Genomic DNA, 19,656 nt, shown 5'->3' with positions numbered 1-19,656 from the left:
ACCCTGCTTTGAGTAAGTGAAGCGATGCTTTTTTCATACGTCAACCTAAACTCAAATGACCCTCTAAAACACACACACTCACACTACACACACATACTCACACTACACACACATACACACACACACACACACACACACACACACACCCATGAGCCAGAACATCACGACCGCCGCTGCCAGATGAGGTGAATATAACACGTAGGACCGACAGCAGATCAGGCAGGCGGTTGTAATGTTTTGGCTCATCAGTGTGACACCGTCTGGGCTGCTAGCCTGTCTCTCTCAGCCTGAGTGTGGAAGAGTTTTCTCCATGGTTCTGCGGCTTGGCTTTTTTTTCATTAGGAAAGGCTTGAGAGCGCCCTTGTAACTGTGCCTCGTCTCTCTCTCCCCTCTTACAGGTCTAATATACGACTGCTTCAAGACAACGTAGCCACACAAGAGGAAGCGGGGGTTGGGGGGGTTGAGTATTTATTGGCCCTCAATGGCGCCAGCAAATCTTACCATCATCTCACATGGACACTGAAGAGCTGGGATATAGCACTGTTTAAAAAAGAAATGTAAAAGCCACTTTTGAGCATAGCATTTATATCGTTTTGAGAAAAGAAAGTCGATTTAAATATTCTTAGATATTTATCTTCTTTTTTTGGTTGTTTTCTCTCCAAAAGTACCGGTGCAGTAGTTTTCTGTATGATATTGTTAACTGTAAATAGTTATTGTAATAGTTTACAATGCAGTTATAAACTGTTTCTTTATTTTCTTTCTTTCTTGTTGTTGACCACTTTTATTTTTGCTGCAGACTGCAATTTCTGAAATGGCAGATAATACTGTATACCTCGGTATGAAAAAGATATTTCTGAAATGCGAGAGTATGAATGTACTCAGCACAGTTCAAAGCAACATGCTTTGGTTGATTTTTTTTTTTTTAAAGGCAGCGTTCTAGAATGACTCTTTTACTTTGTCTTCACATAATGTCTGTTGTTGGTTTTTTAATTGACCTGTGGTCAGATTCCTACCAGTCGTTTTCCTTTGACATTGTTGTTGTTGTTGTTGTTGTTTATTCTGTCTCTCAGTCAGTCCATGTTTGATGCCACCTCCGTAGTCTGTCTTCAGCCAGCAGGTCAGGTGCACAGTAGTGGATCCAGGGTCAGTTTCCTGGCAGGTCACAGCCAGGTAGTCTGAGGGGCTGACTTCTCTAAGTGCTGATCCCTGGTCAGTCAGAACGGTACGCCCTGTGTCAGGAGAGAGGAGGCTAAGAGCTCAAAACGAAACTTTTTTTCTCTTGTTCATATTTTCTGAAAAAATAAAAAAAACAGTTGGCATTAGGAAAAAAAAAACTAAAACACCAAAATGTACATTGTCTGTAAATATTTGCACCAGTGGTGCTCTGTGGTTCTAGAGCGTTCAGCAACAGGAGATTGTGATAACTTTGTACATGTATGTGTATTAACCAGCAAAAGCAGGGAATCACTCAAGTGCCATTCTCAACTCAACCAACAAGAAGAAAAAAGAAAGAAAAAAAAAAGACTCAAATTTCCATTTGTAGCTGGAGCCTGAATGCGTACTCGAGTGTCGTATTTCTTAATCCTAACAAGTTCACACATATTTAATAAACATGGATGGCTTTGTATCCAGAATGAGAGCGTGTGTGTTGGTTTTCATTGGGATTCCTGAGGGAGGGGGGGGTGTATGAGTGTGTATTACCGTGGTGAAGTGCGGAGCTGGAGACTTGTCCTCAGGAAACACAGGTACGGTGTGACAGTGTTCTGTCCCCAGCTGCTCCAGACACTCAGAGTAGCGCTTGGCATACGGCAGGGTGAACTGGCACAGTGGAAATACAACACAATAGTCTCAGAAATATTCCAGGTAGATATGGACATCTTCAATGTTGTATAGTATGGGGCAGGTTTCACAGACAAGGCCTAATCCTAGACTAAAACAAGCATCTTCAATGGAGATTTTACATATAAAGTGTGATTTAGTCCAGGACTAGACTTCAGCCTTGTCTGTGAAACCAGCCCTATGTCTGTGTTTGAATGGCTTCATAGCACAGGAAGTGGCTAACCGCCTCACCTCCACCCACGGTAGTAACTGTTCCTCCTTCTGCTTCTCTCTCCCAGAGCAGATGATCCTCATCAGCTCAGATACAAACACATCCACCGTAGCCTGTCCTGTCTGAGGGAGGAGGGGGGGGGGGGGGGGGCGGAGGGGAAGAGATCCAAGTTAATTCTGACTGCACTTATGGTGTGTACTTGGTCTGGTGCAGTCGTTCTCAAACCTCTCCTCGGGGACCCCCAGCCGCTCCACATATTTGATCTGTTCCACCCCCAGCACACCTGATTCAACTAATCTTTGTACTTGACTAGTTGAATCAGGTGTGCTGGGGGTGGAACAGATCAAATATGTGGAGCGGCTGGGGGTCCCCGAGGAGAGGTTTGAGTGTGAGCCACTCTCACGCACCACTGGTCATGTGACATAATGGGACATAGGATGGACCTACCTAGTGACGACATATTGATAACAGAGTATTCTGAGTGATTAATCAAGGGCCGGTTTCACAGACAAAGCTTAAGCCTCATTCTAGACTAAAAAGCATCTTCAATGGAGATTTCACATTGAAAGTGTGATTTTAGTACAGGACTAGACTTAAGCCTGGTCAATGAAACCGGCCCCAAATGTATTTGTAGAAAACCTTTTAAATAGACAGAATGTCACAAAGTACTTAAAACTAATACTAAACAATAAATACATACAAACAATAGTAACATACACAAACACATATGCTGTATATTATGTAATGTCCTTACTAGACTGTGCATCACAGGTGCACAGTGTTGCCAGATGGGCGATTTTTAATCAATTTGGGCAGATTTTGAGCACTTGTTGGGCTGGTAAACATCAGACCAATCTGGCAACACTGCAGGTGCGTCTCAGGTGTCTCACCCAGAGGAAGTAGACCAGGTTGGCTATCTTCAGCGTGAGGTCCTTGTTGTCCTCCAGCCTGATGGAGTCCAGGATCACGCCAGACAGGAAGTGATGACACTGGCGACCGTACGCCATCTCCTCATTGGTCAGGCTGAAGCAGGCGTACGCCACATCTGGAACGGCAGATATGCGAATAACAGTTGTTTACCTCACGACTACAGGAAATACCACAGAATTAAAAACAACTCTGTTCCTAATCTACTTTAAATAGAACGAGGAAACCGTGAACCATTGGACGCAGCTGTTGATTAATTGAATACATTCATTATTTAACGTGTTTGTGTGACAGTTGCTCGCCTGCCTTGTAAACACACAACACAATGTTACCTCCTCAGCCCCACACTTTGTTTTAGTTTATCACCAAGGAATGTCCGGAAAATCCATCATTGCTGAATTATCGTTCACAACAAACGGATGCTTGCTACACATGGCACTGCTTGGGGCTGACCTGAGAGAACGACTACAGGCTCCCCCTAGTGGATAAGGAAGAGTACTGCACATACTCTAGTCAAAACAAAGCTGGCAATGTTAACCATCCCTCAGGGTGTTCTGTATGAGCTTGTGATAATGGACTTACTCTTCTGATCCACCTGTGCCTCTGGAGCCGTGTGTGTGTTATAACCTGAGGGGGAAAGCTCACGGTTAGTTCACCTTTGACCGTTACTTCATACAGAAACAGTTGACCCATTTGGTTAAATGTGTTATGTCAGCTAACAGACAGTCACATAATAGCTGTGTTATATGGCTTAGCCATATCTATCTTCATTTAAACCCAACGTATTGAGGTGTTCACTATAAAATCCTACATACACTCACTGAACACTTTATTAGGAACACTACTGATACTGGGTAGGGCCTCCCATTGCTCTCAAATGAATGAATGAATCAGAAGGTGTTCCTAATAAAGTGTTCAGTGAGTGTACAGTACCTGAGAGAGAGAGTGGTGTTCTGTAGACCAGTACCTGTGTGCAGAGGGCTGCCGGTGTAGACGAGGCTGTGAGTGAAGGCTCCTCCAGGCTCCCCTGCGCCCAGGACGGGGGGGTGGGCCACCCAGAGCACCCGGCCCCTCACAGGCAGCACGCAGCCTCGCACCGGGAACACACCGCCTCTCAGGGCCGGCCTGCTCCAACACACCTCACCTGCACCTGGACGGACGGACACACGGACGGACACATGGAGGTACGCACAGACAGAGAGACAGACGGACAGAGGCACACAGACAGACACAGACACACAGACACACACACACACACACACACACAGAGAGAGAGACAGACAGACAGACAGATACATATACACACACACACACAGAGAGAGAGACAGACAGACAGACAGATACATATATATACACACACACACACACAGAGAGAGACAGACAGACAGATACATATACACACACACACACACACAGTGAGTCATACAGTACGGCTCTGGCAACTAAGAACTGCCAACACTAATAATAATAAACTAATTATTATTATTATTACTAATTACATTATATTATTATACAGCTCTGGAAGTAAAATATTTTTTTGGGTTTTATTCTATAAACTACTGACAACATTTCTCAGTAGTTTGCAGTGTTTTCAGACCTCGGATAATGCAAAGAAAACAAGTTCATAGTAATTTTTAAACAACACAATACTAATGTTTTTAACTTAGAGTTCAGAAATCAATATTTGGTGGAATAAATCTGATTTCCAATCACAGCTTTCATGTATCTTGGCATGCTCTCCACCAGTCTTTCACATCGCTAGAGTGACTTTGTGACTCCTGGCACCAACATTCAAGCAGCTCGGCTTTGTTTGATGGCTTGTGACCATCCATCTTCCTCTTGATCACATTCCAGAGGTGTTCAGTGGGGTTCAGGTCTGGAGTTTGGGCTGGCCATGACAGGGTCTTGATCTGGTGGTCCTCCATCCACACCTTGGTTGACCTGGCAGTGTGGCACGGAGCATTGTCTTGCTGGTCTCTGTCTAACCATTAGATGATCAGGTGCTGGGCAAAGCTGAAAATTGGACTCCTCAGAGAAGATGACCTTACTCCAGTCCTCTACGGTCCAATCCTTATGGTCTCTGCAAACCTCAGCACGGCTCTTCTTTGCTTCTCATTGATGAAGGGCTTTTTTCTATCTTTGCACGACCTCCGCCCTGCCCCAAGCAGCCTGTTTAGAACCGTCCTCGCCGTGCACTTCACCCCAGCTGCCGTTCGCCATTCTTTTGGTAGGTCAGTTGATGTGATCCTACGGTTGTTGAGAGACATTAGAATGAGTTGGCGGTCCTCCCGGTCAGTGGAGTCGTTTTCGCCCTCTGCCAGTCTGTAGCTTTGTGGTCCCCAATGTCTGCTGCTTGACCGCGTTCTTATGAACCGCCGTCTTTGACATTTTAAGGAAGGAAGAAACCTGACGCTCACTGTATCCCTCTGCCAGTAAAGCCAGAATTGAACCCTTCTTTTCCTCACTCAAAACTTTTATTTTCAACTCTTTTGGCATGGTCAAGTAGTTTTTTAAATTTTTATTCCAATTACTTTTGAGGTCCTACTAGCACTGTTTCTGCCATCCAGCTGGATAAGAGGAGAGTGATGACCACAGCAGTGTTTTTTTTTATTCTTTTCCTTGTTAAATACGATTCGGTTGAGGTGATCACCTAATCATCACCTCATCACTCAGTAGAATGAGGTGTGCCTGTGTTGGAATTCAACAGACACTGGAATGGCTGCTATACATGTAGAGATGCTGATTTAAGAAGAATATGGGAGTGATCTCTATTTTTTCCAGAGCTGTGTGTAAATAATTATTACTAATAACTAAGCACCATGGCCTACAGTGCACATACATATGCCCATGTCGGCTTGGGATAGAATCCGGCCTCTACATACCCTCTCCTCCTTACTTTCCTGTCTCCCTTCACTGTCTCTACCCAATCAAAATGAAACATATAAAATGTTCTCCTCTTCCATATGTCTTAGACATGCAGTTATCCAATTTAAAGTTGTACACCGTTTGCACTGGTCTAAAGACAGAATATCTAAGATTAATGCTGACATAGATCCCTTTTATGGGCGTCTGGCTATGTATAGTGTTTGTATATATGTATATGTTTGGTATTTGGGGGATGGGGGGTTTATTTAAGTTTGTTCTCTGTTGGTCCTGTTTGGACTTGTGATATATTGTGAAAAACAAAATAAAAAAACCTTGATCAAAAAAAAAACAAAAAAAACATATAAGAGTGGAACTGCCGCACAAAAAACAACAACCTTAAAAACAAAAGAAAACAAAGTGCTACTCCATGTAGCTTCTAAGGTCTATGTGGTTTCCTCACCTCTCTGGGTAGAGCCGTCTGGCTCGGCTGTGCTTCCCTCCGCTGCAGTCAGAGCTGAGGTAGCGACCCCAGAACGGCTCTGTCTGGCCAGCAGGGAGGTGAGGGCCGACAGCCTGGCTGAGGCCTGGACACGGAGGACGTCACACCTGGAGGTCCCTCCTCCGCCGGGCCGCGGTCCTGAGGGGGTCCCCTGGGGCTCCGACTGAGACATCGTCTCCACCAGCTGAATCAGCCCCTGCAGAGGACCAGAGACGTCGCCTACGCTGCCCTCTGGTGGCCTCTCTGGCACACTGCCACATGAGACATAACCCACACACTCAACTGGTGGTTTCTGCTCTTCGAGTCTCTGCAGGAGGGCTGGGAAACGTTCAGCAGCACCGCCTGGCCTCAGAGACACACGGCCAGGGTCTAGAGAGGCTGGTGGTTCTCTGGTCATCCTGGTTTTACTTTGGACCAGTGAGGCTGAGCGGTCAGCGGAGGTGGTTACGGTGGTGGTCAGGGTCAGTTGGACAGAGGGACCCGTGAGGTGACCAGTCTGACCCAGAGGCCCAGGAGCTGAGGGCAGTTGAGCTGATGAGAGTTGAGCTGATGGCAGTTGGGATGATGACAGTTGGGATGATGACAGTTGAGCTGATGGCAGTTGGGATGATGGCAGTTGGGATGATGACAGTTGGGATGATGACAGTTGGGCTGATGGCAGCTCTGTATGTCTGAGGAGAGGCTGAGCGTCTCCAGGTGTCCCCTCCGGTCCCACAGAGGGACAGGCGTCGTCCTCGTCGTCCACTGAGATGAGGCCGTCCTCGGGGTCGTCTGGACTCAGGTCCATGCTCTCCTGAGGAGGTTCAGTTCTGGATGAGTACAGCGGCCATGACAGTGCGTTCACACTAACAACCCTCCAAACTCAAACCAAATTAGGAGCTAAATGTCCTAACAGTGGACAGGTGCCATATCCATGTACACACACGCACACACACACACACACACACACACACACACACACACACACACACACCATCACTAGGCATCCCGGGGCTAACGAACATGATCTCCTGTATCAAAATTTCCCACCACTCCCTGTAGGGACCTATCCAAACACAGCTCTTCAAATTAAATTCCTGCCTTGTGCTACGGCTCACAGCACAAGTCAGGAGCTGACTTTGACACCTCTCCAGACGGGAGATCAGGTGATGAACTGACAACAAACGCGCCGGGCCGTGCCAGCGATTCTTCTTGTAATGGTATAAATGATGGAGAAGGCATAACAACCCCCAGGTGGTGTTGGTCTGTCTGACAAAGCCAACACACAAAAGGCAAGCATGGACTTACTTCGTCGTAATTGAACCCCACAAACTGATCCTCGACTTGAGCATACAGGAACAGGGAGTCCTCTGAGGAGGAGGAGTGGTCGCTGTTGTCATTGGCTGTTTGCCCTTTCCTCCTACACCAGGCCCTGAGTGGAGACACGCACAGGTTAACTTAAGACACAGGTTAACTAAAGACACAGGTTAACTTAAGACACACAGGTTAACTTACGACACAGGTTAACTTAAGACACATAGGTTAACTTAAGACACACAGGTTAACTTACGACACAGGTTAACTTAAGACACACAGGTTAACTTAAGGCACACAGGTTAACTTAAGACACACAGGTTAACTTAAGACACACAGGTTAACTTACGACACAGGTTAACTTAAGGCACAGGTTAACTTAAGACACAGGTTAACTTAAGACACACAGGTTAACTTAAGACACACAGGTTAACTTACGACACAGGTTAACTTAAGACACAGGTTAACTTAAGGCACAGGTTAACTTAAGACAGAGGTTAACTTAAGACACACAGGTTGAACAACTAAAACATAATCGATCAATACAATAGAAGCAGCAAAAAAGCAGCATCTCAATCCAGTTGCCTAGAGATAATTGATCTATACAATAAAATCAAAGAATGCAATATAGATAAGAAGCTCATTAAAGCTACATTGAAGAGGTAGAGGGGTGTTGAGGCTCCATCTCTCACCTGTAGTCAGAGCAGTCCTCCAGGGCCCCGGTCAGAGCCGGGACCTGAAACTCCTCTATCTCCTGGCAGAGCAGGGGCCACTCCCTACACAGCACAGAACCACAGTCAGGGTCCACTGCCCCGCCATCTTGGCTCACTGCACCGCCATCTTGGCTCAAACTGCACTCAGTTTCACAGCTTCCCTACTGTACCTGAACTCGGAGGGCAGCAACAGGCGTCCGCATCTCAGGAAGTTGAGGACGTGACGGAACATCTGCCCGTCGCCCCTGACCAGCAGGCTCTCTCCGTACACCATCCAGACACTCTTCCTGGGGTTGGAGAGCAGCTCGGGGTACTGGGACACAGCACAACACCACCAGGGTCAAAGGTTACATCCCTCTACCTCACAACATCAGCATATATTGATTGTATATATACACATTCACAGCTTTTAAAAAGACAGATTTTTTGTCTTAGTTTTTATTATGTTTTCAATACTATTTTATTCATTTACTGTTATGCCTCGTATGTTTTTCAATTTTAATCTTTTACTTTTTCTTTCTTTTGCACTGATCAGCACTTTGCTGATGTCTTAATTGTTTTCATTTATAATCTGTTCTTTTGCGCTTTATTGTACAGCACTTTGAGCTGCATTCTTATGTATGAAAGGTGCTATATAAATAAAGTTTATTATTATTATTATTATTTTCTTATTTTTTTATTGATTGAAGAGGCAATAAAGAGCGTGGGCCAGGGGAGGACGCGTGCTACGCTTCACCTACCTTTAAGAGGGTTTCCAAGTAAGTGGCGTACCAGTGTGTTCCGACATAAACTTTAACTACTTTATTAAGGGTGAACGTTGCCACTGAGGCAGACCAGGGCCGCGCTGTAAAAGAGCCTGTAAAACACAGAGGGGAAAAACAGCAGCACCCAGTTACAGCCAGGCCAAATGAGAGCGGGTCAGAGTGTGTGTGTGTGTGTGTGTATGTGGGAGAAGTGTGTGTGGTTGTGTGTGTGTGTGTGTGTGTGTGTGTGTGTGGTTGTGTGTGTGTGTGTGACGTGTGTGTGTGGTTGTGTGTGTGTGGGGGACGTGTGGGTGGTTGTGTGTGTGTGTGTGGGATGTGTGATGTGTGTGTGTGTGTGTGTGTGTGTGAGTGAGACGTGTGTGTGAGTGAGACGTGTGTGTGTGTGGGGGGGGGTTGTGTGTGTGTGAGTGAGACGTGCGGTGTGTGTATGAGTGAGACATGTGATGTGTGTATGTGTGTGTGAGTGAGACGTGTGTGTGTGTGTGTGTGTGTGTGTGTGTGTGTGTGAGTGAGACGTGTGTGTGTGTGTGTGAGTGAGACGTGTGTGTGTGTGTGTGTGTGTGTGTGTGTGTGTGTGTGTGTCTGGACGTTGGACACTTACTGCCTGCGGTCCTCCTCCTGAGCAGGAAGTCCCCCACGGCCTCTCTGAAGGCCTGGTAGGCCTCGTCCTGCTGGTCCAGGTAGTCACACAGCCCCTGCAGCTCCCCCCCCCGCTCCGTCAGGGGGAGGCGACACGTCCCCAGCCACTTCCTGAAACATTAAAACCCCACCAGAGGGACCAATGACCACTTTGACTCATAATGAGTCACGCTGTTTATACGCTGGATCTCCTGTTGCTACAGCAAGTCAGTGAATGACATTTATGATCAGTTGAAGTTGACCTATGTAAGACCTATTTCCGCCGTAGATTGAAGACCTCCATCTCTTCAGGATACATCGTAACTGTCCCTCCTAAAGACCTCCTCATCCCCATTACCCCCCCTGTACAGTTTATCTATTATAAATACATTTTAAAAAAAAAATCTTCTTTCTTCTAGCATTGTAACTGCCAGTGGCCCCTGGTCCTAGCATAGATTACTTTTTCTTATGATGACTGATGGATAGATGATTCACTTAATTAGACATGTATTTGTTGCGAGTTGCTTTGGATGAAGGCGTCTGTCTGCTAAATGCCAAACACGTAAATGTAAAATGTCTATAACACCCTCCCAGCTTTGTAGGTTGAAAGGTCCCCTTTAGTGACCTAAAACCACACAGATTATAGTCCATACGTGCAAAAAAGATGCAAACACAAACTCACTGTACGTGTTGGAAGACGGCCCCGTTGCCGGTGATGTGCAGCCTGCTGCCCTCCAGGGTGCTGTCCACACACAGCTGTCCCAGAGCCGAGTCCTGGTACCTCACCAGGACGTCAAAGGTCATCACGTACAGAGGCTGAGGGGACGACTGCTGGTTCATCTCAGGGCCGTCCCCACCACGACCACCTCCATCTGGGGTCAAACCAATACAACAAATCACCAGGAAGTGACATCATAGTTCACTCGAGACGACCACACACAGAACTCTTGGCAGGAAGAAACGCTGGATGTTTACACGTTGCTGAAAACTGAAAAATCACATGACATCATCATCATCATCACGCGATAGTTTTAGAAGCGGAAGAACACAAAGTTTGTTGTCTTTAATCTATATCTGTGTGATCACTGCGTGTTTTCTGGCCACGGCATAATCACAGTTTGGCCGTGCACCAAGTCAAAGTCATCATAACGCCATCATACTTTTCAGCGTCAGTGTTGTGATTCCTAATTGGATGAGCTCTGTTACCATGTAGTTGCTTCAGCGCGTCCACGCAGGCAGTCACACCAGCCGCCCGGGCCTCCTGGATCAGCCTATCGTGATCGGCGAACTGCTCGGGCAGGAAGATCTTCCCCGTCTGAAGATAATTAGCTTTAATGAAGATAAAACAAACTGGGATTACTCTGCAGTCGCCATCGACTGCTGCCAGCTGTGTCTTCTCATCACACACATCCTTCAAACACAAACACATCTCGCTTTATTTTGACAGTTCAGGATTTTCATTCCCCTTTGGCGGTTCGACAATCCATATGTGGAATGAATCATTCCCTCCCTCCCTCCCCCAGAACATGAGATGATAGGGATCATTTAATAGGCGGAGTCAGTGAGGGAGAACGTTTACGATGAACAAAAGCCTTGTTATGCGCACCATATAATAGTATATAAAATTACGTTTTCACGCATGGGGTGTTTTCATCGCTTACGTCATCTTTGGTCTCTCTTCGTTCCTTTTTTGCAGTATTAACACTAGCTTGGCTGGTGGGGTTGGAGTACAGAGTACAGTAGTTAACATGGGGTTTCCTTCTCTATTGTTCACTCCAGGTTTGGCTGAGAGGGCTTCTCGTGTGCCTCAACCCAACCCTGGTTTTCCACCACCGTCAACACAACGTCGTTCCAGCCAGACTGTGAAAACAGGCTTATGGCAGGAGAGGTGGAAGACAGCGCCAGAGGGTAGGGACTGTGATCCTCACTGTAGCAACTTGTACAGATGTCGAGGCACGGCGCCACACACGTGAATACTCAGACCTGGAGCTTTGAGACCGGCAGGTTTTGTGAGGACTTGAGCTGTTGAGTTGACGAGTGTTCCAGTAGGTTGTAATGGGGGTGAGCTCAGAGGTGAGATATCATAGAGTAGAGTGAAGTTTGGTGTTTTTTTTTTAGGATTTATTACCATTTCCTTGTTTAACATGTACAGTACTGTGGCCTGGGGTGGTCCAGTGGTCTGGGGTGGTCCAGTGGAACTGAAAATGCCCATATCTACAATTAGGGCAATACCTAAAAAAGTTCAAAGCAACTGGAACTGTTACAAACTTGCCTGGAAGAGGACCCACGTTTATGTTGCCCCCACGCACAGTGAGGAGGATGGTAAGAGAGGCAAAAAATAATAATCCCCAAGGATCACTGTTGGAGAATTACAGAGGAGAGTAGCATCTTGGGGTCACCAAGTCTCCAAAACTACCATTAGACGCCACCTCTATGCCAACAAATTATTTACAAGGCATGCCAGAAAAAAAACGTTCCTGTCATTTCACCACAAACGTAAGAACCTGGAGTATGCTAAAAGCTACTGGAACGTAGACTGGAACAGTGTTCTTTGGTCAGATTAAACAAAAATGTAGCTTTTTGGCAGCAAACACTCAAGGTGGGTTTGGCTATACCGAAAATAACCTGATCCCCACTGTTAAGTATGGTGGAGGTTCTGTGATTGGGAGGAAAAACAGCTCCACAGGCCCTGGGAACATGTCATCATGAACTCCATGAAATACCAAGAAATCTAAACAGATAAATCTGAATCTGGCTGCCTCAGCCAGGAAACTAAAACTGGGTCGTCATTGGATCTTCCAGCAGGACAATGATCCAAAACATACTAAATCATCTAAATCAACACAAAAATGGTTCACAGAACACACAATCAAGATTCTGCCCTGGCCATCTCAGTCCCCTGACCTGAACCCCATTGAGAACCTGAGCTGAAGAGGAGAGAGCAGGAGAGAGGACCGAGGACCCTGGATGATCTGGAGAGATTCTGTAAAGAGGAATGGTCTCAGATTCCTTGCTCTGTATTCTCCAAACTTATTAGATGTTACAGGAGAATCAGTGTTATTTTATTGGCAAAGGGAGGTTGTACAAAGTATTAAATGCAGGGGTGGAAATAATTGTGGCACACATGGTTTTGTTAGAAATAATTCTTTCTTGATGACCGATTTTGTTTTCTCTGAATAAATGTACTTAAATTAAAGGTTGGATGTTTTTGTTCACTGTGACATTAAGCTGATTCACCCAAAAGACAGATTTTTTACAATGCTTTTTACTCTTTACCAGGGTGAGCACACACACACACACACACACACACACACACACACACACACACACACACACACACCACGAGTGGTACTGCACAACAAAAACAAAAAACTATGTACAGTACAATTAATTAGGGGGAGCTTGCCTATGAACCTGAAGAGAGGGCTGTCACATTCGATGACGACCACACTGTCACTCAGCCACAGCAGGTTGTGGGGTGTCACCAGGTTGGGGTACAGCCGGACCAGGTCCATGGAGACGAAGCAGTACAGCACCTCCTCATCCCCGTCCACCAGAGGGGCCCCCAGCAGACCCAGGGGCACCGCCTCATGAACTAGCCACACGGGAACACAAACACACAGTCAGTCCAAATGACACGTTATGCTGCCTCCATGACCCATGTAGACCTCCAACATGCATATTGGAGGCCTATATTTACATGTTTTACATTTAGCAGACACTTTATCCAAGCTATATCAAATCTTATTTGTCACATACAGCTGTAATTGATAGTGAAATGTTTTGGAATCTTGCTCCTCGTTCGTTCAACAACAGTTACCATTTTATTTACATTGACATTTTAGCCATTTAGCAGACACCTTTATCCAAAGTGACTTACAACAAATACAATATAGCCTAGTAATAATAAAACAGTTACAGTAGTAGTGCAGTACATCAGGGTGTAGTGTAAGTAGCAGCATTAATGACTAATAATAATAACAATAGTAATACAATGTCAAGTGTATTATTATACAGCAGCAATAATTTACAGTAATATCACTATATTTAATAATCAAGTGTATTTCTGCTATTATGAGGAAGGTTACAGATAGTCAAGGACTAATACTGATGATTATAATAATAATAATAATAATAATAATAATAATAATAATAATAATAATGAAGCACTATAATATATGGATAGAAAACCTCTTGATTCAAATGTAGTATTGAGTCCTAGATGACCATAGAGGTTGTATTACAGTACTGTGGTGGTGCCTACCTGAGGACACTGGGCTGGCTATGGGTTCTGGTTGTCTCGGGTGGCAAATGTGGGTTTTCCAGTAATTTAAAGAGGCCTTCTCAGTGACTTGGAGGTCCACTGACCTGGCACGCAAGTTATGCTTGCCTGATTGGAGATGTTCTAAGGCCTGGTTGAAGATGAATTTATTAAGCATGGTTAAGCAACCTAGTATTATAGTACTATACTATTATGATAGCTGGACTTATACATATATTCAATATTATAACATATTCAAAATATCCAATACATTGGATAGGTTTATCATCAACATTAATACACTTTAAGCCCTATAGTGAGTTCATTTGTGCATGCACATTGGATTCGGCCCACTTTGCACATCAGCAGTACGTTGGTAACTTAAGCCGGTGTGTTTCATGTAGTTTATTGATCCATTGATGCAGCAGGCCTTACCTGTAACAGGGACGACAGGCGTAGTCCTGCAGTTAGCTCATGCAAAATATTTAATTCTGATATACATGATGTAGCCAGTTTTCCAGTTTGCAGATAATAATGGACATGTTTGAACGTGCATCCGTCTCTGTCGATGAACCAGGTGTGGTTGTGGTTGTGATCAGAGGAGCCGGTCTGGAACAGCAGGGAGTCCTGCAGGTGGGAGAGTCTCAGTCTGTCCAGCGGGATGGAGAAGAGACATCCGCCGACGTTGAAGGAACATAATGATGTCCCAGTAGCCATTAATCTATCGATCGATCTTCACTATCCTGAAACCCTGTTTAATAATGTCACTACGATTGTCCTTCCGCAGTTGATCAGACACACACACCTGCCGGTTGCTTGGTCACCACCAGCTGGCTAGCTAGCAGCACAATCACCGCAATCAAAGTTATCGATCAGTTATTAGATTAATCACACCTGCTGGTTTTCTCTTTCAAGCCGGCATTCACGCAAATGTTTAAAAACATGCACTATTTTAAAAACAGTTTAAAAAGATAAGTTAATATGAATGGATCGCTACATTCAAGGGTTACATTAAAAAGATGACGCCGTTTTAACGTGTTGTAGAACGCGCCGGCCGTTCAAGTGAAGCTCGTGCAGACTGAGGTCACCGCTGGAGCAGATTGAACAATGTCTCATCTTACCCACGTGTCTCCAGCACTCCCTTAATTAGACCCCTATACTTTCTTATATTTATTTGTTGTTTCTTTTTATTATTACTACTCGATCTGTTCAGTTTGTAAAGTGTCTTTGAGTGTCTAGGAAAGCGCTATATAAGGCTAATGTATTATTATTATTATTATTATTATCATTATCATAATAGGTGGGAGGCGGCTGTGGTGCAGGAGGTGTCCTTGGGCAAGACAATGAACCCCAAATTGCTCCCAATGAGCGGGTTCATTCATGCATGGTAGTTTACCGCCCTTGGTGTGTGAATGTGTGAAAGAGAGGTCATTGTAAAGCACTTTGGAATAAGGAGCTATATAAGTGGTCCATTTACCATTAATCGATTACTTAAACAAATTCATTTGTTGTAAGACACTTTGGGTAAAGGCATCTGCTAGTTTATTCTCCTTGAGTATGGAAGCTCTGAATTGCGTGAAAGGTTCTGTTTTCTGCAGTTGGCTCAGTACTACTGTTTTCTATGGTGGTGGGGTCCCTCTCTGTCAATGAAACCGTGAGTGGGGAAATGATTGTATGCCCGTTGAGTCAAAGGCAAGTTCAATGAGCCGAGCTCTACCGGCCCCACGTCCCCTAGGGGTTCAAAACGATGCTGCAGCCAGAGAAAGACTGCCTGGATATAGGCTGTCTTAATGTAGGTTATATCCAACTGCATTCATGACTGGTGTTTTGTTTGACAGTGGCCCCATGAGAATGTTGAGGTCAAAAACGCCACTGACTACCATCACTACCCCTTTTCCACCAACGAGAACATAGTTCTGGGCTGGTGCACAGTTACATTGTACCCATTAGCAGACGCTTTTATCCAAAGCAATTTACAATTAAGAGATTACAGGGACAGTTTACAGGGACAACATTTACAGCAATTACACTTACATTTTTGGCATTTAGCAGACGCCTTTATCCAAAGCGACTTACAACAAATACATTAATTAATATATGATATCAATCAACATCAATTAGTGTAGCACTACACCTCTAGGACCCTGAGGAGCAGGGGAGGGCATAAATAGGGGAGCACAAGGCTTCGGCCTGGCTTTGCACCGAGCCTGATTTGGGTGTTTGTTGAACAGATGAACAGCCTGAGCAGATACTACAACAAAAGGTATAATACCTGGAATTGTGATTTGAACATTTGCTATAACGCTGTATTTTAATCCATTGCTATTTTCTTCATTGAATGATGTTGTATTTAAATATAATGTATTTGTATACTCCACTACAGGAAGCTTGGGGTTTTCGTCAAGTCCTGTTTGAGTGTTGGACAGAGATCCTGGGCAGCTGTAAAACAAAAGGTATATATACAGCAGGAAGAAGCAACTAATTAATTTGCCAGTTTTCCCCACTTTTTTATTTTTGCACCCCAATTATTATCTAAAGTTATCTTGGTTGTTATTAAGGACCTGGCAAGCATCATTATTTGGTCAGGACAGGACAGGGTGAGGCAGGCTTATTGGTCTCTGTAGGTTTTGGGGCCTTTGTGTGCTGTTTTGTGTACGTTAAGTGTTATTGTGGTTTTGATGTGATGCATCCTAAGTTTGATTAGTTTTCCTCTTATTATTTAAATTTGTATTATTTGTTTGTGGTGTTGGTTGCATGGTTGCATGCCCTAGTCGGTCTTGGATCCCTTCACCTGTTTTACCCCTGGCTTGTCCTAGTTTTCCTCCATGCCCCCCATTAAGCCCTATTTAATATTTTCTTTGATTTATTTAACATTACTGTGCCCTTCCTGTGTTAACATTAGGTACTGTGCCAAATAAAGTATGATTATCTTTTTCTACATCCGCCTGTGGTCCTATTTACTATTATGTAATACCTATTTACCTGTTTGGGGATCCCACACTCCTACATGTGAGGGTGGTGTTCAGGCATAATAACTTATTACACACACATTACATGGTAATAACAAGGAAATAAGCTACCATCGGTAATTGTACATGGTAACAACAATGGAGTAAGCTACCATCAGTAATTCCCATTTAGGCCACATTAATCATATATATTAGGCTACACCACGGTGTATGTTCATGTCCCACAAGGCTACACCACCGTGTTACACCGTGAATTGTAACCTTTAGTTGAAGTGATGCAGTATTTAAAATGTTATGATGGACTTATGGACTGAGAATTTATATAATATAATTAGATATATAAGATTTTATAATATATATTAAGAGTTCACTGTATGAAACATTGCTGTTTTACCCAGAGAGAAAAACATTTTAGCTAAAGTATAATGGACCAAGAGACTAAGACAAATTGTGATTGTGTTGCTCAGTGTGTCGGTGTGGCTGGGTCCTCTGGTCCGGTTCTGCTTGGTGCCTCTGTGGTTCTCCTGACTCTCCTGTTGAGCCTGCGGTCAGGTCCAGCCGGCCCAGGAGTGACTTATTATTGGACACCAACGACCTGTGAAACAACAACTGTTGTTATACATACATTATCCATTCTTATCAATTGAACACAATTAAAAATCAGAATCAGAATTGCTTTTATTACATCTATGTACTGATACAAGGAGTAAAATTTACTTGGGTACAGGTTCAATTAGGCATTGGCGTTGCAGTAGAAATACAAAAAATCCATAATATAATAAGCAAGATATAAACAATAATCAAAGAATAGGCAGGATAAACAATAATCAATAATATAATAAGCACGATATAAACAATCATCAATAATAGAATAAGCAGGATATAAACAATAATCCAAGAATAAGCAGGATATAATCAATAAAGAATAAGCAGGATATAGGCAACAATCAACAATAGCTGTGTATACAATAGAGTCAGAGCGTCAATAGCAGAATAGGTGATGGCAGCAGAATGCGAGTCAGCACTTCACTTGATCACTTTGTTAACCTGAGTGTATTCAGTTTGACAGCAGCTGTAAGCCTGACTGGCGGCCTTTGAGAGTAACAGTGAGTGGTCGGTTGTCGAACTATGAGGTTTTGTAAACCTGTTCACCTGTTGTTGTCCCGCAGAAGCTCTAAGGTCAGCTCCAGGTGTCTGAGGTGTGTCTCCTGCTCCTGCAGAGCCTTCACCTGTCTCTGTACACACCCCCTGCCCCGCTGCCTGTCACCTGCATCACACACACACACACACACACACACACACACACACACACACACACACACACACACACACACATTTACTAGTCAAAGCAGGAAAATGTGATCTATGCTTAGGCCAAGGGCCATTGGCAGTTGTTGTGCTAGAAGAAGGTTCTAGCGTAAAAAAAAAAAAAAGATGACAGGAGAAACAGTGCGGGGGGTAGTAGATGTCTCAGGAGAAACAGTACACACACACACACACACACACACACAGACACACACACACACACACACACACACACAATTACAAATCCATGTACCACTTTCAGGCCAACTCACAATTGGCCCCAGCTGCAGCAGAGGGCTGCTGTTTGAGGCTGCTCAGTCTCAGACTGTAGTTTTCCTTCAGCACCGTGACAAGCCTCTTCTTGAGCGATTCCTGCAGAACACATTTAAGTATGCATGAATGAAGACCATCCATGAATGATTCAACCCTGTTATATAATATATATATATATATATATATATGTCCAATAAGAACTAATTCTTTTTTGCATTGGCGGCCTGGCAAAAGACAAAAGCCTCTTGGGGGGAGGGGCTGAAAAGAAATCAGGTTAAAAACAAAGAACACACGACAGACAGCGGCACACGGCATTTCCAGCACAGTTAAAAGATAGAAACATACAGACATCTCCAACACCTCATCCACTTACAGTCACAGAATCAGTTACAAGTTAAAAGGACAGCGGCACAACATTTAGCACAACAAAAGCAACTAACAAAATAAAAAATGTGCATACATATAGTATGCAAATTTGTTTATTGAAGATTTTCCTTTTTATACAGAAGTACATCAAGATACAATTTAAACGTGCGATTCACCCCCAAACCCCCCTACTCATCCTGGTCTGATGTTTAAGTATTCACCAGTTGGGGGCGCTTGGTGGCGTAGCACACTAAGGCGTCAGCCAATTTCATCGCAAGGTCCCCAGTTCAATTCCGTCCGTCGACCTATACTGCATGTCGTCCCTCCTCTCTCTCTCACCCTTCCTGCCAATCTCTACTGTCTCTACCCCAAAAACAGCAGAAATGCCCTAACATATTTTTACCACTAGGACAGCCATGCCTATTTCACCTACTCTTAGCGCCACCTCGGGGTTCAAAAAACCATAGTCTTAAGAATGAAAAGCTCCTACTTACACACAAAGACCACTAGTTGGCGCATCTTGTAAATTAGTCTGCCTCCTACACAGAAAAACTGCAAAATAGCTTTATACTAGCTTATCCTGATTTTGAAAATGTATGGATACTGGGTGGTAGAATGCACATATCTAGGAAAAGTCATGAAAGGAGGGTCCTGAAATTTGATCAAGTGCAAAGGTATCATTATTTTATTTTTTTACTCACTTGGTCAAGTGACCCCACCCATGGCTGTTCTAGTGTTAAAGTATTCACCCAC

The 19,656-nt window shown here is 44.2% G+C and overlaps 1 protein-coding gene across 1 annotated transcript; it reads right to left on the bottom strand.

The window, feature by feature from the left end:
* Positions 1–51: 51 nt before the first annotated feature.
* On the bottom strand, positions 52–14,707 carry LOC308165622 (BTB/POZ domain-containing protein KCTD19-like; the record flags this gene model as incomplete). Its single annotated transcript, XM_080539771.1, has 16 exons — positions 52–63; positions 1,702–1,818; positions 2,071–2,172; positions 2,941–3,095; positions 3,945–4,127; positions 6,303–6,837; positions 7,057–7,134; positions 7,629–7,752; positions 8,327–8,410; positions 8,518–8,660; positions 9,088–9,203; positions 9,713–9,861; positions 10,412–10,601; positions 10,936–11,058; positions 13,136–13,324; positions 14,545–14,707. The coding sequence occupies 16 exons, from the start codon at positions 14,705–14,707 to the stop codon at positions 52–54; spliced, it is 2,463 nt and encodes an 820-aa protein (XP_080395897.1).
* Positions 14,708–19,656: the final 4,949 nt, after the last annotated feature.

The sequence above is a fragment of the Nansenia antarctica genome (assembly GCF_963989245.1).
Source record: "Nansenia antarctica genome assembly, chromosome: 9".
NCBI lineage: Eukaryota > Metazoa > Chordata > Actinopteri > Argentiniformes > Microstomatidae > Nansenia > Nansenia antarctica.
Note: the sequence above shows the minus strand (reverse complement) of the source record. Positions and strands in the feature narration are given on the sequence as shown.